At 37.1% G+C, this 22,318-nt stretch overlaps 1 protein-coding gene across 4 annotated transcripts in view; it reads right to left on the bottom strand.

Moving 5' to 3' along the window:
- Positions 1–22,318, bottom strand: part of NHSL1 (NHS like 1) — a 169,620-nt gene that overhangs the window by 99,975 nt on the left and 47,327 nt on the right. For 2 of the 4 annotated variants that reach the window (XM_026666174.2, XM_087970948.1), the window contains exon 1: positions 14,781–15,575. The exons of the other annotated variants lie outside the window; for them this stretch is intronic. In XM_026666174.2, coding sequence (XP_026521959.2) covers positions 14,781–14,982 — 202 coding nt within the window. In that variant the 5' untranslated portion in view covers positions 14,983–15,575. Of the gene's footprint in view, positions 1–14,780; positions 15,576–22,318 lie in introns of those variants that run through there. 4 annotated transcript variants of the gene reach the window in all.

Here is a 22,318-nt window from a genome sequence, read left to right as displayed (position 1 = left end):
TCACGTTTTTCAAACCAAACCATCAGAGATAACTGGGTAACATATTGCAACATATTAAATTTCATCTGGGCTAGAAAAATGATTCCCCCAAGCACTTTCAAATTGGGATTAATAAAAGGCCAATCTCCTGGGGAAAAGCCGAGTGTCATAATTCATTGCTCTATAAGACCAATTTCAATGACACATAGTGCTCACTTAAAAATGACTTGAACATTACAACATCTTAGTTCTTCCTTAATTTGGATTTTAGTCTGAGATTTTAAAAAGGTCACCCTTTCTTTTAAAGTTATCACTTGCAGCAAACATTACTTGCTCCTTCATCCACAGCAATTAGGAGAAAATTTTTGATCCACCCTTCAGAGAGATTCAAAGAGATTCTCCTTTATGAAGAAGAGAAAAGGAAAGAAGAACAGGAAAAGAGAAAAAAAGCTAAAACAATGGGAAATTGACCTACTTAGACCCTACCATTACACAAGGAGAAACAAAATATACTGTATGCAGGCAGTAGCTCCCAGATAAATAGGTTTGGTAACTCACGAGGGAGCCCAGTAATTAGAAGCAATTTAGAACACAGTGAGGAAAAATAATTAGAAACGTCTGCATCCAAAATCTGTCCGCTATTTGTCACAACTGCTGACTTTAGTCTAAAGCAGGGGTCCCCAACCGCCGGTCCGGGGACCGGTCCGGGCAGGAACAAGCCTTACCGGGCCGCTGGTTGCTGGGCGCCGCCATCTTTTTGGTAAAAAGCGCTTCCGGTGAGCTTTTCCGGTAGAAAGCTCACCGGAAGCGCTTCGTCATAAAAGATGGCGGCGATGCGCTTCGTGAGCTTTTCCGGGTAGAAAGCCATTTCTACCCAAAAAGCTCACTGGGCGCTGGCGCCGCCATCTTTTTGACGGCGCTCGGTGACGTCACCGGAAGCGCTGTTTCGTCAAAAAAGATGGCGGCGCCAGTTGACGCCGGTACCGGGCCGCGGCGCCCAGCTGATGCCGGAACCGGGCCGCGGCTTCGAAAAGGTTGGGGATCCCTGGTCTAAAGCCTGATCCATCTCTATGATAAACAATTTTTTTTTCCAAATAGGAAAGCACTGAGTTTCATAAAATATTAAGCTAAGAACTTAGGAAAAAAGTAGAATACCTACAATACTGACTAGATCAGAAATTATATCTGTGGGATTATTGCTTTAAAAAGACATAATTCAGAACTGGCCAAATGTGATGATTCTTAAGGCTGTATGAATGAAACCAAGAAAGCATCCACTAACCCAAGCTGAAAGAAGTTTTCCAAGAATGATGAAATCTGCTAAAAGTTTAATTACTCATTCCTTCCAACACTTAAATAAATTACAGATAGGAAAGTAGTACTACTGACTTCCAGTGAGGATTCATAGCAAACTAGATGTCCCTGAAGCAGCAGGGATAGCATTGCAAGAGAGGTCAGCAGCCACACTGTGAACACTGGTCAGTAATATCTCTCTGGAAAAAGGAGAGGTTGGGAGATTGCCCACTTGTACTCCAGACTATGCCTCCTCTAGTGTGGACTGCAGGATTGGCTTATGAGTAGAATGATTGGGAGTTGAGGGTTTCTGAACAAGCTCACCGTCAAAACAATAATCTATATGGACATAATGTTCATCTAGGCTCATTGCTTAATTGCTTTCAGAAATTGCTTTTTAGCTGCTTTTTAATTACTGTATTAGGAACCTCCACAAAGGCAGGATTTAGAGCACTGGGTGAGTCTCTTTTAGTCTTTAGCAAAATAAATTTTAAATACAAGTTTAAAAACTAAAAAAAATATTTTGAATAAACAGCAAAATGGTGATTAGCATTCAAAAATTTACAAATGGATTAAAGGTCAAATGGATTTGAAATAAGATTTTGAAATTGATGACAGTATAAGAATCCTTTACATGGAGAAATGCTATTTTGAATGGTTAAAAAATGTTAGGATGGGAACTAGAGATTACAACTAAAGGAGATGATCATTTAAATTTTATTTACTAATACAGAATGGAACAAACTAATGGATGTAACTGATATATATTTGTGAACAAAGGATCCAGAAGTTAATTTTAAAAGCGTCTGCTTCTATAGATAGACTGTATACAAAAATTATAGAAAAGGAATAAATTTTACCTGACTAGATTGTGACTGATCTGAAAGTGATTTTAAAATGACAGGCTATAAGAATATGATAAAAAAAGTTACATTGGACATACAAAAGAAATCAGCTGATATCTTAATAATTAAAATGGATATAGAAATAACTAACAAACAAGTAAATGACCTGAATAATTTTTCAATATTGGATTTATAAAAAAAGGCTCGTTAAAGTATTAAATAATTTTGTGATACAAACAAAAAAATGAAAAGAAATCAAGTTCTAGAATATTATTTGAAGGAATTAAAGATCAAGATTAATAGAAGTAGAAGGAAGGCACATGATCAAGGTTAAAAACTGTTTTCTTCATTTTGTTTCTTAATGGACTTTTTGCTTTTGATGAGATTATAAAGATTATAGATAATAGATAAAATAGGGGACAAAGAGATAATTTGTTATATTTTAAAAGGAGGTAATAGGTTACTAAAAATGTTTATACTTTATGAGAGGGTAAATAATTTCTAACTTTCTTTTTCTTTGTATACTTTTATCTCTTAGTTTGTATTTGTTCTTGTCTTTTTAACTGTAATGCTTAATAAAATTATTACAAAAAAAGAAAAGCAATATTAATGTAGCTATATCAAACAGTATAAATATAGTACTAATATTGATTCTATAGTTTATTTATTTTTTCCAGGCAAATTCCAAATTTAACTCACTATAACAATCTAAACCAAATTGAATTATACTCTTGCAAACCACTATAAATATAGCCTATAGTTTCAGCATGTCCAAGCTAACATTAGTTGTCAATGCAACATAATTATCTAAACTATCCATGTGATTATGGTATCAGATAGCAAACCAGAAGTACTTATTACTTTGGAATTTTAAGCAATTACTAGTGTTTCAGACTCTGTTTACACATGTGTGCGTGTAAGGGATAGAGAAAGGGAAGGAAGGAAAAAGGAGAGGGAGAGGGGAAAGCAAAACATTTCATAATCATTGCAGATTTTACAGCAGGATTTCCATCTGCCTAAAATACATGGCTGCCAAACACCCATCGGTCCTTTGTGCCAACTTTGAATTAGAAAAGTGGCAGAGATCAGTTACTGCACAACTTCTAGGACAAGCTGTTCCCATTTCTGGAGCTTCAAAGAAGTGTGCCCTATTCTTGGAGCATCTTAATATAGCAGCATCCTTTCTCCTTGCCAAAGATGCTGAACTAGGGATATTTCTGTCCCAATCTAATGTCAGAAACATGACTAAAACCTAATTATGATATTTTAATTAAAAATATATTATCCTCCATCCTCTTGCACATTGTAATATTATTTCTGAAATAACAAATTTCTTTGATATCTGAACTAAGAAACTATGATTTAAACTTATTTATATTGTAAAATGTAATTTTAATTCAATTTACATGCCAGGATTATTGTTAAATTTAAATCATAGATCATACATAAAATAAACTGTGATTGATAGATTGCACCAGTAGTACCTTTTAGCCTTTTGGTGCTCTCTATGGAGTTTTCTTGGCAAGGATAGTGGAGTGGAAAAGGAGAAGGAGACAACAGAGGATGAGATGGTTAAATAGGGTCATTGACACAGTGGGCATAGATTTGGGCAGATTCCGGGAGACAGTGGAGGACGGGATGGTGGGACTAGTGTGCTGTGATCCATGGAATTGCGAAGAGTTGGATATGACTTAGCAGCTGAACAACAACAAAACAAAACCAGTAGTATCATAAGAAAAGAAAGATAAGGACAAGACATATCATGATTAAACCAGAAAATCAAGAGTTGCTGATAGTTCTTTGTTTCTCTGGTATGATTTGATACATAAGGTGCCCAAATCATGAATATCAACTCTGGGTGAATAACATAAGATTTTTTAAAAAATCATAAAGACACACCACAGACCAAACCATGCAACCAAAGCCAAACCACAACACATTCCAACCTGATGTTGGTAGAAATCAAGGTCATTCAACATTCTGGCCTAATGCCAGAGGGAAAAAAAAACAGGTTTTCAAGGGTTTCTGAGAGGCCAATGGAAGGCATTGGAATCTTTAGAGCAGGGCTGTCAAACTCAGGCTGGATGCGTCATGTGCTGGCCACACCCACGTCCAGTTTAGTGAAGGGGAAAAAAAAACTCACGATGTCACATGACACCATGAGTTTGACAGCCCTGCTGTAGAAATATGCTGTTCCAAAGGGCAGATGCTACAACAAAGAAGACCCATTTCCTGCTAGATAATGTTTCATAGAAGGGACTCAGAGCATACAGGTACACCTCACCTTACACCAGTTGATTTAGTGACGGTTCAAAACCACAATGGCACTGAAAAAAGTGATTTATGATCATTTTTCACACTTACGACTATTGCAGCATCCCCATGCTCACACAATCAAAATTCAGACACTTGGCAACTGACTCATGATGGTCACAATGTCCCGGGATCATGTGATCCCCTTTTGCGACCTTCTGACAAGCAAACTCAATGGGGAAGCCAGATTCACTTAACAGTCGTGTTACTTAACAAATGCAAAGATTCACTTAACAGCTGTGGCCAAAAAAACTCACCATAAAATGGGGCAAAAAAAAAAACAACCCACATTTTTTTTTCATTTACCAACATAAATGTTGGCCTCAATTGTGCTCGTAACTTAAAGATCTACCTGTATTTCCCTGCTAGATCTTGAAGAATGTGCAAAGACAAAGAAAGACAAATAACCTGCTCTTGTGCCATGAAGGACTTTATAGATGGTAATCAACTTGAATTACACCTAAAAGCTTATGGGTAGCTAGTGTAGCTCTCAAAAATAATGGTATTTCTTGAGCGTATTGGATACACACACACCTATCTGTACCACTGTACATAGACCATGGGCAGCTTCTTAGACAGCCTTCAAGCACAGGTCATATAGTAAGCTGAAGTAGTCCAAATAAGAATTGGCTTGGGTGTGAGTGAGTATGGAGAGTGCTTCCTGGTCCATCAATGGACATATGTAACTGGCATAGAAAATGGATTTGCATGAAGGTTCTTTTGGGCAGAGCTGCCACCTGCTCTTCCTGCTAAGAGTCAAACAGAACTTCCAAACTGTACATCAGTTCTCTCTGGGAGTGCAACACATTGAGAACTGAGGATGGAACATTCCCACAACCCAAAACTCTATTTGTTCTTGCTTCAGTTAAAATAAATCCTGTTCTTCACATTTGCCTCCTTCCACTAACAGTTTCAAGACATTTGAAAGGAACCTTGATAGCATTACTTGCTTGACCCAGGATAGAGAGGTATAGCTAAATATCATCAGCTGGTGATATTTTATTTTATTTATTTATTTATTTGATTTGTCAATTGCTTACAAGATAATAGGTATAAGTATATAATTATGAATACATGAAATGGGTACATATAAGAAAAATAAAAGAAACAATAGAACAGGGATGGCAGGCACGTTGGTGCACTTATGCACGCCCCCTACAGACCTCTTAGGAAAGGGGTGAGGTCAATAGTAGACAGTCTAAGGTTAAAGTTTTTGGGGTTTGGGGAAGAAACCACAGTCAGGTAGAGTATTCCAGACATTGACCACTCTGTCGTTGAAGTCGTATTTCCTGCAATCAAGTTTGGTGCGATTTACCTTGAGTTTGTATCTATTGTGTAATCTTATGGTTGAAGCTGAAGTATTCATTGACAGGTAAGTCATTGCAATGTATGATTTTATATACCATACTTAGATCAGACCGAAGACGGTGTAATTCAAGGTTTTCTAGGTCTAGAATTTCAAGTCAGGTGGCATAAGGTATTCTACAACGAGTAGAGGAGTGGAGAACTCTTCTTGTGAAATATTTCTGGACTTTCTCAACTGTGCTAATATCAGACACGTAATGTGGGTTCCAGACTGATGAGCTGTATTCGAGTATTGGTCTAGCAAATGCTTTGTATGCTCTAGTTAGTAGTGTGATATTACCAGAGAAAAAGCTATGTAGGATTAGGTTAACAACTCTTAATGCTTTTTTGGCTATGTAGTTACAGTGGACTCTAGCACTTAGATAATTAGAGAGGAGTACTCCAAGGTCCTTTACAGAGCTTGGATCATCAACAAGGTCTTGACTATTCAGCTTGTATTTTATTTTCTGATTTTTTTTGCCAATATGTAAGACAGAGCATTTATTTGTTGAGATTTGAAGTTGCCATTTGTTTGACCATTTTGATACATAGTCAAGATCTTTTTGAAGGGTAGCAGTATTGTCTGTGGTATTGAACAGCTTTACATCATCAGCAAAGAGAACGCAGTTGCTCTTAATATGAGCACAGCGGTCATTTAGGTAGAGCATGAAGAGAGTTGGTCCTAGAACACTGCCTTGGGGGACACCACTGTTGACAGGTACAGAATTTGATAGGACACTCCCAATTTTGACCATTTGTTGTCTGTTTGACAGGAATCCAGTTATGCAGTTGCCCAGAGATACCATAAGATTTTAGTTTTAGGAATAGTTTGTTGTGTACTGATATCTGAGTATGCCAATGGATAACTTCACTCAGAGTTTTCATATAAATGTTAAGTAAGAACAAAACAAGTGTGGCAGGTCTAGTACTAGGTCTCTCCTACTATCAACACTGATTGGAATGAGTCTCAGAGGAAGAAGGAGAACCACTTACACACCCTGCTCATTCTAAACCCTTAAATCCAGTAGAACACTATGGTATAAAAATGTTACAGAAAGCTGTTTAAGACAAAAAAAGAAAAAGAAAGAAAAGCCCCAGATGGATACATCTCCCCTTCCCTACATGGTAAGCCTTGGGTACCTTAGGAACTGCCTTTCCTCAATAGTTTCTGATCATCCTACTGAGACAACTGCCATATGAGATTCCTGCCTATCGGGAGCCCAACGATGGACATTTTTTGTAGCAGCTTTCCTTTTATGGAACAGCTTGCTATCTAAATCACATATATCCTCTACCTTCATAGCCTTTATGAAGCTGGGTAACTTTTCTGGACAGCTTTTGAGGATTATTTTTAACATAGCTGCACCACTTTTAGAAATTTATAATTGCTAGCTTTGCATTTTTAATCACCATTTTAATTTCTTCTGGTTTGTATTTGCTTTGAATACTCAAATTCTTTAGGTTGCCTGATTGGTTTCAAGCAGTCCTAAAATTCATTCATTCATTCATTTATTCATTCATTCGTAAATAAACCTCAATTCTGTTAAAGGTCGTTTATAAGCATAATCAATGCTACCTCATTACTGTACTCTGAAACCTGACTGAAAAGATCAAGGTAATCACTTTCCTCCAGGACACTCTGAAGCTGCTAACTGACTTCCTTCTCAGCAATGGAAACTGAACAAGGAGAGATTAACCTGGAAATAAGGAGAAACTTTCTGACAGTGAGAACAATCAACCAATGGAACAGCTTGCCCTCGGAAGTTGTGGGAGCACCATCACTTGAGACTTTCAAGGAGAGATTGGACTGCCATTTGTCAGAAATGGTGTAGGATCTCCTGCTTGGGCGGGGGGTTGGACTAGATGACCTACAAGGTCCCTTCCAACTCTTGATTATCTGTTAACTGTTAAACCTTCCCTTAAAAAAAGGAAGGTTGGAGACAAGACACAATTTATCCAGTATTAGTGGGTCCTGGAATGATTTGTTGAAGAGGTAGGTGGGCTCTGCATCTTTAGAAGCTGGAGAAAACATCCCTTATTTCAAAAATCAATTTACCACCACTAGGTCCAGCTATACATCATCTCCCAGGAGGCTTTAACCAACTGGAATAAACATAGCTTTAATACAAGATGGCTGCACTTATAGCCCCAGTGCCTTTGTGTATTCCTTTGACCACAATGATTGAACTCTTTCCCGATAACCATACTATGTCTTAGTCAACTCCAAAGGATTTGCAAACTGGAAACTAGCTAAGAATGGATCTAAACAAGTTTATCTGAGAAATTCCTAGAACTCTTCATACAAGGCCACAGCTGACAATCTGTTGTTGCACTAAGAGTGGAAAAATGATAACATTTAACTACTTGAAGTAATCTTCCTGTGCTCACTCAGGTTTACTCTTCATTTTCTTTCGGTGGCATTCTAGGTATCTCTTTTGCCACTGCATGGAATCCCTTTGAAAACTATGAGTTCTCCAGGATGCAGGAACTGAGAGTTCTTATAGCAATAATCTCTTAATTCCAGGCAGTGAACAAGGTCCCATAGATCTATGCACCAGAGCCTCAGGAACTACCCCATTTCCCTCTGAAACTCAACAGCATATAAATCAGGTGCCTGAGAAATAACAAATTAATAGGGCCTTCCTCACTGTGATAAGGAGTGGCTGAAGGGAACTCAAACGTCAATAGAGAGTGATCTGAATGTGATAAGAGAACCACTTTAGTTTAGTGAATTATATATTTATATGATTTGGTGCCTTCGAGTCAATTTTTTGATTTATGGAAACTAACTGGATTAAGTCCCTGAAGCCCTGCTGCAAGATTTTGGAAGTGGTTTGCCACCGCTCCTTCCTAGGGCTGAAAGAGCGTGACTAGACCAAGGTCATCCAACTGGATTTTTGCTCAAGATGGGACTAGACTTCATGGTTTCTATGATTTCCATTCTGACACTTAACCATACACATAGACTGGAAGATTGGAAGATAAACTTCCATAAAACCCTAGGAGTGGCAAGGTATTCTATACTCATAACAGTAGATTTTGAACATACATTTTCAAGAGCACTCCAATTAATATCGCAAGATTGTTCTGTATTATCACACAAACTCAGCTCTGGTGTACTGCAATTAATGAGATTCATTTTATAATGAACTTTCATTGCTGATACATATAAATTAATTATTATAAAATAAATTTCATTGAATCGTAAGAATTCAAAAGATCATTTAGGCCAGGGGTGTCAAACTCGATTTCATTGAGGGCTGCATCAGGTTTGTGTTTGACCTTGGAGTGGGCATGGCAAGGGTGGGTGTAGCCAGCTCGATGTCACGTGTGGGAGGGCATGTGGGGGCCTGAGTGCTCTGCCAGCAAAAATGGGCTCCCAAGCTCCAGTTTTCAGCTGCAATGGCATCCTGTAACTCTGTCACTGAAAACAGAGCTCGGGAAGGCAGCCCTCCCGAGCTCCGTTTTCGCTGACAGAGGTACTGCAGGCCAGTTCTTCACTGTTTTCAGGGTGGCCCCATGGGCCAGATCTAAGTGTCCTGTGGCTGGATCTGGCCCCCAGGCCTTCAGTTTGACCCCTGATGTAGGCCATTGTGTCTCTCTGAGCAGTGTAAGGGAGAGACACAAATGTCTCTGAGAGGTAAACTTCACATTTCAATTTCTATACTCTCAAAATTTCCACATCTTTTCTCTTCATCTTTAATTTATTTCCTGAAAAGCTACTTCATGTGACCACTCTGATAATATATATGCCATTATGTATTCTTTACAGTCTTTGTTGTTATAAATTCCTAAATTAACGTTTAATTCAAACCGACTTTCAGAAATTATACTGAAGCAAGTAGCATCCCAGAAATACTGCTAAAGTCAAACCAGAACTTTGGAACTTACCAAGCTGCCAATGATCTGATGACATAAGCATTTGATTAGTGCAAGTACAGTAAAATTGTGAGAAAAAATCTAATCAGGTCACGCTGCCAGAATATAAAAGATGCATGAAAAGACCAAGTATTTTGATTATTTATTTTCTTTATTTACTCAAATCAAAGTATATAGCTTCCAATCTTATTGACCTTCATTCTCATCAGCCAACATAGTATTAAAAGCCGAAACAAAAACAATTACTAATAAAATGGTGCCCAAGAATAAACCCAACTTAAGCCATAAGAAAAAAAACAATCTGATAGGTTCACCCAACCTCCAAACCCCATGCTCAAGGAGTCACCCAGGTCATTAAGGACTTACAAAATGTAAGGGCTGTGTACATCTCATATTCTATAGGGCATGTGCTATGACAGGAAAGTCTCTGCTTCCATCAAATGGCACTGTTTAATAGTTGCAACCTGGAACATTCCCTTCCTGTTTAAATTTAGTGAGACAGACAGAAACAATTAGAGAGAATTCCCACTTAAAACCTGATCTCATCCAATGAAGGATTTTAGAGGAGACATAGGAGGTCCTCCAGAAGCCTACTGGAAACAAGTGTAGATGAGAGGTGTGGCCATAACTGCTTGCATTATTATGTTCTGGTCTAGCTGCAGCTTCTGAGTGATCTTCAAGAGCAGCTCCATGTATGTATAGCACATTTCAGTCAGCCACTTGGGAGGCATGAGTGACAATAAACAGTGCTGATCCAGGAAAAGGCAAAATTAGTACACCAGATGGAGTACTACAAAAACTCTCCTGATTATGGTCAACATCTGTTCTTCAAACACAAGGCTTGAATTCATGAAAATCCCCAAATTGTGCACCACTTCTGTCTGAGGGTCGGCTATCCCATCAAGAACCATAGATGGAAAATCACTAGATTGGGCAACCCTAGAACCCAAAGTCGCTTGGTCTTGCTAGGGTTGAACTAAAGCCTATCATCCCACAGCTTCCAAGCACTCAGAAACAACCCCATCAGCATCACATGGTAAGTTGGAATAGGATACTACTGTATACAAAATAAAAATTGCCACATTTGATACTCACAAGACTGTTAAAGCAATCTTCAATAATTTGTATAATAATTCCAACATATGCTAACTAAAATCAAGGGTACTTTTGCACTACTTCAAGTGTTTTGAAACAGTCACATCCCATTACAGGTTGTTCTCAACTTAACAACCACAACTGAACCCAAAATTTATATTGCTAAGCGAGATAGTCAAGTGAGTTTTGCCCCAGCTTATGACCTTTCTTGTCACAATGGTCATAAATGTAAATCAGTTGCCAAGCAGTCTGAATTTTGATTACATGACCATGGGGATGTTGCAATGGTTGTAGGGGTGAAAAACAATCACAAATCAACTTTCATCAGTGATGTTGTAATAACTTCATAACCTGTATTATTTATTCCAATTAAAATAATTTTTAAACATTAGTCAACTGCCATCCTTATCATTACAAGTAATAAAAGATTTTTATAGATGCTGTCCAATTACAGGGATACAAAGTCCTCTCATTCTACCCCTTACTGTGCTCTATGCAATAGGTTTCTTTATTTTATATATGAGTCAAGTGACAATAATGCTACCCATCTAACCCCCAAATCAATGAAGTATGTTCATTCCTACATCTTTCTCCCATTCCTACACTGGCTGAGTATGTGAACTCTCATTAAAGGAAAAACTAGCCCTTGCAAGAAAATCTAACAACAATATAGTCAACAAGAGAACATATATCTTAAATGAACAATACATTACTTACTTCTGCATAATATATCACATAATTACATTTGTTTTGCTAGATTTGTTGTCCCTTTCAAATTTAAAAGAAGTCAGCCACCTAACAAAAAATGTCTTTAAACATTTTTATTTATTTACCCATCTCACAAGAAAAAAACTGTGAGCAGTACACAATGCTAAGTTTCAAACATTGAAGCAACAAACTTCAAGGAAATAGACTTAACATCTGGGTAACACACTTGTGGTACTGCAGCTTCTAGCACATTTTGATTAAATGTCCTCTCCTTAAGTTCCTACTTTTAGCCTTACATACAAGCAAAATTGATTTCAATCCAACTTCATGTAAACCTGATAATTTAACTGAATACCCAGTAGAACAGTTATGAAAAAAGCAAAATAAGAACATTGACATGCCAGCATTTCTCCAGGGTCTATTCTACATGTTAAGTTTAAACCACAGAATTTCTGAAATATATAATTCATTTTAGTTTATGAAATACTCTTGGAAACAAAATGGGTTACAAATTACTAAGGACAACTTGCTTTTTTTAGCCACATTCAACATTATATAGGAAAGGATGTTTCAAAAAGGATGGTATTGGCCTCTTCATTATTTACCTCATAATTTTAAGAACTTCAACTTGAAGTGTAGGCATTTCAAGAATAAGGGCCTTACAATGAACAGCTTTGAGAAAAGCAACTATTTAGAAATATGAAAAGGTTAATTTCAACAATTGGCACACTGGTCTTTATTCTAATATGAATAAGGTCATGCATATGTCTCTACATTGTATTCTGTAAATAAATTTTCCTCATGCTAATCTCTGGTACCGTTTTTTGGAACAATTCTCAAAGATTAGGGTTGAAAAGTAATTCATTGGATTTTACAAATAACTGAGCTTTATGCCTAGGGATTCTGACCCAAGATTATTATACTACCACACTGTTTGTAATCTGAATTCAGGAAGAGAGGAAACTTGATTTCACAGTTGTTTTTCAAAAAAGAAATCATCATACATTTGCTTTATTCACATTATTCAGACCAGACATTCTTACCTGGGGTTGTTTTGCAATCTCCGGTTTCTAGTCCAAGGGTTAGTCTGCCTGACTGGGAAATTATTACAACTGCAATCACTTCTGAGTGTTTCTAACGGTATGACAGAGTTGCTTTGGAGCTCTTAAACCAATAAATATTTTGGGCTCATAGACAGACCTTATAAAGCAATCATCAGTGGAAACATGGTAATATTACTCATACCATACATATCAAGTTCCTGGAGATGAATCAGTGCACAGGGCAATATAAACTCCAGGTGTGTTCATGGACATTTGCAATATATGCTGAATTTAAAATGTCCACACATGGACTTCAAAAATTGACCCCAGAAATAGTGCCAAGTTTATCATTACCTGTACTGCATATATGGCATTAATGTGTCATTGTTTACTTTAGAGGACTAAAAATAAAAAAAATCTTAATGCTGTGACTATTATGAATTTCTTGGTACAAAATATACAAGGGTTAGGATTATTAACCTACTGTAATGTTAACTTATTAACCTTATGTTTCAGAATTTTTTATTTAATTATTAAATTGCTTTAATATCAATTACCAAACTTTTGTTTTATAAATCTACCCTCTAAATGACCCAGTTTTTTAAAAAAACAGATTTGACCAAACATCTCTTCAGTTTTTCAGAATTCTAGATTTTCCATTTTAAAAGTAACTTTCAAATTTGGTATACCATTTCTGAAGAGTGGCTGACTTAACACATTTGCATTTAAGAGGGGAGTTTAGAAAAATGCTTTTTCATTAAATTCTTTTTACTACTTTTACCAATGACATTGAAGACTTTGACTGTTAGAAGTGAAGTCCTGAAAATTCAGGCTGATTTACAGTAATTTCATCTAGTCTCTTTTTCTCTTCTCTGCCTCCTCCCGCTATCGTTCAGTCTCATCTCTTTTAAACAGAGCTTCAAAGCAAGAGAAAATGCACCAAGAGAAAAGACCTAATTGAATGTAGGAGAAATTGAATAGCCATTTACTTTTACTGGAAGATCTTTGGGTCTCTAGCGGGGTGCCACAGCAGGAAACAAAACAAATTCGGCATCCAAACAAGAACTCACAAGTTTTCTAGTCAAGTCCCATAAAACAATAGATACATACCCATCCTCATTTTTCCCACGCTATGAAGTTTAAAGCTATCATGGGGTTGTTTCACACAAGTGCTCTTTAAACATTTGTGACTGATTTTCTCAATGTTCAAAAATACATTATGCCTTTTTCAGTAAAATATAAACTAAACAGTTGCAATTTCCAATACAGCCTATCATTTGCTATTTATGTATAAATTCTAATGGTACAATAGCTAACTCACTGGATTATTATATGTGGTCCCTACAACACTGGCCAAAAAGTTATAATAATTATTTTAACATGCTGTAAAACAAAGTCCTGATCATGTTTCATAAGAGATGACAAATGAGGCATGCAACTACTCACAAGTAGAAAATACTTTGATTTGGGGGGGGGGATGAAACAGCCATTGGTAAGAAAGGAAGTTGAGAAGTAGAGTAAAGGTTTTCAGGTGAAACTCAGCTCCTGAGGACTTCAAGGATGTGTTTGTGTAGTTTTCAGAAAGGTGGATGAATCACCATTCCTCCAGTCTAGAAACAATTTTAGCTAAAGCTAATAATTCTGCCTTGCCAGAATGCCACATAAGTACTGCACACAGTTAAGAAGGGAATGAATCTCACATGAAGCTAAGCCAAAAGTTCCAATCAAATTATAAAGTCATTTATTTGTATAGCATAATACACTAATGAGAATAATAAATATATAAATACATGTTCCTTAGGGTCCCACCTTCCAGAAAGTGTTAAACCCCATCCACAGGTGAAGCAAGAAAAAAAACCTTACCATTTGCTTTACATACACCTGTTACACGTCTGTTACATGCACTGATTATGTCTCCAAAAATAACTGAAGATTGTATTTTTGCAATTAACGTTTCCCTGTCTTGTATCTTTAGGCCCATTAAATTTCAGTTCCCCTCCCCTCACGCAATCTCAGAGAATTCCTTTGTCATAACAAACTGCCACATTAAAAAGCACAGCAACGAAAATCCTGTTTTCATAGGCTAGCCTCTTAGGAAGAATGATTTTGTAAGCATACAATAAAACAGCAGGTTGCATTATCAAGAAACGCCTCAGAATCTAGAAGGTCAACAGAGACGCTTGTGGAGAAAATGAAAAGGAGCATGGGAACAATGAAGCACAATCTTACAAAGCATAATTAAAATGATGAGATCTGGGTTGAATATAAAAACAACCATCACCATTTCTGTGTTGTGGTCTGTAGATCCAGTTCTCATCCTCTCCCACTTGCTCTCCGCCTATGGATGTGAGTTCACCATCACTGCGAAATAACCTTTTTGTTTGCTTGGACAGCGTAGAGAAGTTTATCCAGCTTACAGCACGTGAAAGGGATCCTGGATTAGATTTAAACCGCAGTGATTTTGAGGAGCCCTCCTGTTTCATTTTCTCTTTTTAAAAAAATATCCCCAAATGCAATATTGCAACAATTAAGAACGCTCTTAAATCTTCTCCTGTTCCTTTTCCTTTACCTCCAGCGTGGGCGTGTACGTGTTTTAAAATAAGTAACACACTTGTTCATTTTAAAACTCAATCGAACATAAATCCAAGTGGCTAATTCTGCTTTTGCCCACTTTCCGAGCTGCCAAGCACAACACAATAGAAGCAAGCAAAACAGACGGACACGCTGAAAACAACCTCCAGGAAATCAGATTAGGAGTGTCGAAGTACAATCCCGAAAAATACACAGATTTTGGCTTTTCCCCGCTTTCATCCAAAGTCCACCTCTTCCCTCCAGTGTGCTTGTAATCCAGGCTCCTCTCCTATCACGTAGAGAAACCAAGAGCTCCTTTGATCAGAAAAAAATGCATGCTCTTAGCAAGTTGCCAGGCGAGGATGATATACGTTACAGCAGCTCTCTCTTTTCTCTGCGGAAAAGGCATTCTGATTCCCCCAAACCAGCCATGTAGCTTTCTGCCTAAAACGAAAAGGCTCAGCGAAGCCTCTCCGGAGCGATTCTCGTTAACAATAAGCTTGGCTATAGCTATCAATTAGGATTAGGGTGAAATATGATAGGCTTCCGCTCTTGAAGGCGCAGCTACAAGAGACAGAAACTCCTCCCTTCCACGGCAAAGAGCTAACAACAGTTCAAACTTCTGAACAGGAAGCAGAAGTATAATTACACAATGGCATCTCAGTTGACTTACACAAGGAGAAATAATGATTAAAAAAAAGACTTAGTAACCGAATGACAATTCTTTTTTCTAACACCAGACATGTAAAAGGTTGCTTATTTTCATTTTATTGATGGGGTGAACAGTTGTTTTTCTATTCGATTCTTACCATCAATATTACTACAGAAATTATCTGGCTTAAAGTTCATGATCTCTTTTTAGTTATATATGCTTCACTAAACTATACTTTAATCCATTTCAGGATTCATCATCAAATTAAGATTTTGCTCAAAAAGCGACCAAACAAATGAAAACCACATCAGGGTCCACTGTTAGATACTTTTTGGATTATGAAAGGAAACAGTAAAAAGGGAGAAACAAACCAATGTACAAAATAAAAAAAAATGACTCAAGTCTGATGTATTTGTAGTTTCTCTGCTTTTAAGGACCGTGATGACAATAATTACATGTTAAGACTTCAGATAATAAAACTATAGTCCAAAGGGGCACTTCTTGAAGATATACAGTATTAAAAATGTAAGACACATTTCTAGGCCTACATACCCTGGGAGCATCTGAATCTATCTGCAGAAACCTTTGGAAACCCACATGCACAGGATTATTTGCTGCCAACTTTTCTAATGTGATAAAGTTAGCAAAGTATAAAGAACAGAATGTGTCACTGATTCTTGAATAAATGATGTACCTTAAACCATAGTATTGCTTTAGCACGCAGAAACGTATTTTCTTGAATAAAAACTAGCTGAGCAGGACTTTCAAAGCTTCCTCCCTGAAAAGTTATGGTTACCTGACTCATAATGAAAAGATAAGGTACAACCCTCTGTCTGGGAATCAAACAGCTAAGTATTGTATCAGATTACCTATAAATCGGCTGACTTTTAGTTCCTTGAACAATGGATTAGCCAACTGTCTTTAGTAAATAAACTGAATAGGTTGTATTTATACTGAATTAGCTTTGAAGAACAGCATATGCACCTCCAACTCTTCCATTTTCTCTTTCACATGCCAATGCAAAAGAAAATATGCTATGTGACAAATATATACTTAATTGAGCCATTAGTATAACTTCAGCCATACAATTCATATAACTATAGTGACCACAGTACATAATACATCTGGAAGTTTAAATTATATTCTAGTAAAGTACAGATTAAATCAATAAGAAGGAAATGGGAAAATGGAAGTTAAATTTCAGAACACTGGCCAGAAACTAGTTTTTCAGTCAAATATGTTCAATTAATATTATGGCTGTTTCCCAGCTGGATATTATAAAGTACAGTATATTCATTTCATGGGAATCAACTGAGAATTTTATACTATTACAGTATATATTATAGTGTTGTGTCACTTTTCTATAATAATCAATGGAGAAGTAATTTCTTATGCAACAAAAGCAGAAGGAGAGGGCAATACCTTTCAAATTTGGGGAATTTAAATGATCTGGAAAGGCGAACATAATAACATAAAACATACAGAATCGAAATAAATTACATTGTTTAACATCTACTTCCAAATTGAATTACTGCAATCAGGACAGAATTATGCACTTGTAAATTGAATACACATTAATATCATATTTCAGTGGAAAAAAACTAAACACACAATTATATTTATTAAGAGGATTATGAAGTATGTAATTTTAACTAGCTTGTGACTAGCAATTTAAAGAAGACATTTTGTATGGTAACTAACAGGGTGGGTAGGTTATAAACCATTTTTTGAAGAAAGCACTATATTCTAAAGAATATATTTCATAGTCTTATTATTTTATGCATAAAGTTACCCTTAGAAGAATAGGAAGTTAACCTTCGTAATTTAACAATCTCGATTGCACTTTTGAAGGACTTTTCTCCTAAATCCATTCTAACTTGGACACTGTGATATGCTAATATTGTCCTTCATATACAACACAAACTCTGCCGGTACTGTAGATAGTTGGAAGAAAGGAAGATAAGTAATGGGCTGTGTATTAAGCAAGGCAGAACAGATCTCTGTGAATCAAATATCTATGATTGGAAAAGATGTTATTTTAATTTATTCCTCCTCTATGTCCTCTGATACTTTAGAGAACCTCCAGCATCCTCTAAAACAGTGGTCCCCAACCACCGGGCCCCGGACCGGGACCGGTCCGTGGATCATTTTGTACCAGGCCGCCTATTTTGCTTGGGCGCCACCATCTTGTTTCGACAACGCTTGAGAAAGTGCTTCCAGGTGAGCTTGTCGGTTGGAAAGCGGCGTTTGGGTGCTGAAGGAATCCTCAAGCCTTACTTTCGTCGAAGGGGGGGCGGCTTCGAATGAAGAGCCGTCCTGATGGCGGTGGAGTCTCGCGTTACTCAGGAGGAGATTAAGAAAGAGCCCGAAAAGCCCATCGACCGCGAGAAGGTACAAAGGAGGAGTTGAAAGTGGCGGGGAGAAGCGGGGGACGGCTGGCTGGCCGGTCGCTCGGCTCGCCTTGCCTTGGTCGTGCATGCTGATGCTGGTACCGGTCCGTGGATCATTTGTACCAGGCCATGGTACAAAAAAGGTTGGAGACCACTGCTCTAAAAGAGCCTTTGGAAAAAAGGAAAGTGTTTTCTTTCTCCTTCCATTAGTATCCAATTTGAAAACAGGAACCTTTCTGAAATCCCACCCAGTTCCATAAGGAAAAAGAAGCCCTACTATTTATAGAACAGCAGGCTTGGACATAGCCCAATTATTTATGAATGAGTAAAAAATAGGTATTTTTAATTTTCTATTAATATATTCTTTATTTTAAAATAAATTACTTAATTTAAAATGGAAAAAAAATTTATACTCCTAGAGTATATTTAATTAAAAATGCAAAATAGTGGTTTGTGAGGCATTGCATTATAAATTTGACATGACCTTTCATTCTTTTCATTTGTTGTCATTTTGAGATTGGTGCTATAGCCAAGGTCTGGGGTTCCTGATGCAGCTGATACATATATTTTTTTTACATCCTGAACTACCTATTTCGTTTTCATTTCTGAGTTTCTAAATCCATTTGGCAGTCATGGCCAGGAGGACTTTTGGGCAACTGTGGGTTATGCATCAGTTACACCCTTTTCTGGAACAACAAACAATCCCTCCTCACGGTCACTCACACCCTAGTCACCTCCCTTCTTGACTACTGCAATTCTTTCTACATGGGGCTGTCCTTGAAAAGCATTCAAGAAGTCCAGTTGGTTCAAAATACAGTAAACCTCAGACATAGGTGTGCACATATGTCACCCTTCCTGCAGGAGAAGCATTGGCTGCCAATTTGCTTCCAGGTGCAATTAAAAGTGTTGTTTGTCACTTTTAAAGCCCTTCATGGTTTGGGATTGGGTTATCTGATAGATGTCTGTTACTTCCACCCAACCCACTAGAGCAAGCAGACAAGGTATGTTGCAAGGAAAAGAAGTCTTTAACTAAGAATTGAAAATAACTGGGAACAACAACAAAACAGGAAAACTTATTTTCTTTTCAGTATCTAAATAAAAAGAAAGACAAAGTGGAAGCAAATTTACTAACTTCCAATATCTAAAGTTTTTTGTTCTGAGTTGACTGAAAGTCTTTTTCTCATTAAAAACCTAGTTTACAGTATGCAGTAATAGTTTGTTCAAAATATAAGAAGAAAAAGAAAATTGAGAGACAATAGTAAAATAATATCTCTTTTTTCTCACAGAAAGAAAAGAATGATGAAAATTAGGAGAGTCTTCTTTCTCATCTACTCAGATGTCAATCATTTTTTTCTGAGGTGAGACTTTGTCAGAAACAAGAAAACACTACATTTTGCCTGATAAAATCATGCCTAAGAAATAGAAGGTTAACGTTTTAGAAAAGAAAGTTAAAATACCGCAAAAAGGACTTTTTATATTATACTTTGAAGGTTTGTTTATGTCAAAACCTAGTAAAACGTGACAGTGAACAGCAACCCACTTGGCATACTCATCAAGATGAAAAGGGCTTGTTATCTAAAGATTAAGCAAAATATTTTGCTTTCAGCTTTGAAGAGTCCAAGACAGTAGAGGTCATCTCATCTCTAATTTCTGCTCAATTTTGATAGGAATTCTTTCCTTGAAAAGTGACAGAAAAAGAAGTAAGCAAAGTGAAGAAGTTTCTGTAGATAGTGACCTCATCTCAAAGCAGTGTCTGAAGGTCCACAATTCTTATCTTTCTTGTTTCTGAGAAATGCAAAGGGGAATGAGAGTTTCTTTAGTTCAATTATTCCTGACTTCTTTTCATATAAGATCACCGCATCTTGCCAGATGTTGATCTTCTGGCATGCATTGTTGCAAGATTGGTGCCTATGATATCTGGGAATTCACCATGATGACCACGGACACCAAGCCGTGATGCCCTGGTGATCCTTGTTAGATCTAGAAGAAATTAATGAACTGCATAAAGTAAAAGGTAGGAAGCAGTATTTTAAGCCATTACTTGGCAGAATAGTTATAACCCTCTCTGTCTCTTTGCATTTTTTTTTCTTGGTTAGGGGAAAAATTCCTTTGCTTGTGAGTAGAAGTAATTGCCTTCAGTCAACTGACTAAGGAAGTGAAGCTGGAATTCAAATTTTGAGTTTAACAGAACAAAGAGAGCACAAATGGCAGAAGGCCATATATATTTGACTACACTATGCCTTTGGAACTGTCCTCATCAAAATTTAATCTTTGCAATTATTATAATTTAATTTTAATGAATTGGTGTAGTAACTGGTGAACATTTCAAATATTCACAACTATTAAATATTGAGGAAGTTACAAAAAAGGTATTTTTATGTGTAATATGTTTAGTAAATGTATTAACATCCTTCTTCCTGGAAATAACCTTCAAAACATATGACAATACATAAGTAAAAAAGAATAAGCAGCATACAGCATTTAAAGCAAGCTTAATTGTTGACCTCAAACAACACAGCTATGAAACAGCCATATGTAATTTGTTTTTGAGTTTTGTGTAGGATACTTTTGGCCCTGCTAACCAGAAAACATACTCGTAAGTAAATTAAAACAAACCATGCAGACATTTTCTAGTTAGCTGTGTCTGGAGGAACCCTGCAGAAAAATCAGTAGGCTGGAAAGAAATTGGTGTTAGCTGTTTCCCATTAAATCACGCTGCCATTAAATTAATGAGCAATTCCTATGGTTTACTATGTAATTCAAATGTTGTAATAGTCTGTAAATATTGAATATTGAACCAACATTACCAACATTCAAACACTGTTTTATGAAAAAGAATGTAGAGATCAACTAGAAATTTAAGAGTTCATATCAAAGATCATAGCACGAGCAAAATCTTGTTGTTCAAATATGTCCACTTCTATAATTAAACTGTCCTATCCAACTATTTCTTCACTTCTATTTATTCTCTATAAAATTGGATAGTTTTTGCATGCAACTTTTGAGAGTATGGACAATTATTCCCTCTATTATTTGTTACAAATTCCTATTAGTGGATCATAGCTGCATATAGGAATAATGGAAAGGAAAAAAGAAAGACTTCCCTTCTTTTTCCACTGATTCAGTCCACAAAGGATGCAAGAATGCAAATGGAATAAAACAGATACAGGTGAAACTCGAAAAATCAGAATAACGTGCAAAAGTTCATTTATTTCAGTAATGCAACTTGAAAGGTGAAACTAATATATGAGATAGACTCATTACATGCAAAGCAAGATAGTTCAAGCCATGATTTGTCATAATGGAGATGATTATGGCTTACAGTTCATGAAAACCCCAAATCCACAATTTCAGAAAATTAGAATATTGTGAAAAGGTTCAATATTCTAGGCTCAAAGTGTCCCACTCTAATCAGCTAATTAAGCCATAACACCTGCAAAGGGTTCCTGGGCCTTTAAATGGTCTCTCAATCTGGTTCAGTGGGAATCACAATCATGGGAAAGACTGCTGACCTGACAGTTGTGCAGAAAACCATCATTGACACCTTCCATAAGGAGGGAAAGCCTCAAAAGGTAATTGCAAAAGAAGTTGGATGTTCCCAAAGTGCTGTATCAAAGCACATTAATAGAAAGTTACGTGGAAGGAAAAAGTGTGGAAGAAAAAGGTGCACAAGCAGCGGGGATGACCTCAGCCTGGAGAAGGAAAAGGCCATTCAAAAGTGTTGGGGACTTTCACAAGGCGTGGACTGAGGCTGGAGTCAGTGCATCAAGAGCCACCACACACAGATGGATCTTGGACATGGGCTTCAAATGTCGTATTCCTCTTGTCAAGCCGCTCCTGAACAACAAACAACGTCAGAAGCATCTTACCTGGGCTAATGAAAAACAGAACTGGTCTGTTGCTCAGTGGTCCAAAGTCCTCTTTTCTAATGAGAGCAACTTTTGCATCTCATTTGGAAACCAAGGACCCAGAGTCTGGAAGAAAAATGGAGAGGCACACACTGCAAGATGCTTGAAGTCCAGTGTGAAGTTTCCACAGTCTGTGTTGTTTTGGGGAGCCATGTCATCTGCTGGTGTTGGTCCACTGTACTTCATTAAGTCCAGGGTCAACACAGCCGTCTACCAGGAGATTTTGGAGCACTTCATGCTTCCACGGACAAGCTTTATGGGGATGCTGACTTCATTTTCCAGCAGGACTTGGCACCTA

This window comes from Notechis scutatus, chromosome 1 (genome assembly GCF_049901735.1).
Source record: "Notechis scutatus isolate UNSWTSFEM ecotype Mainland chromosome 1, rNotScu1.2, whole genome shotgun sequence".
Lineage (NCBI taxonomy): Eukaryota > Metazoa > Chordata > Lepidosauria > Squamata > Elapidae > Notechis > Notechis scutatus.
The sequence above is the reverse complement of the archived record's forward strand: the minus strand, read 5'-3'. Positions and strand labels throughout refer to the sequence as shown.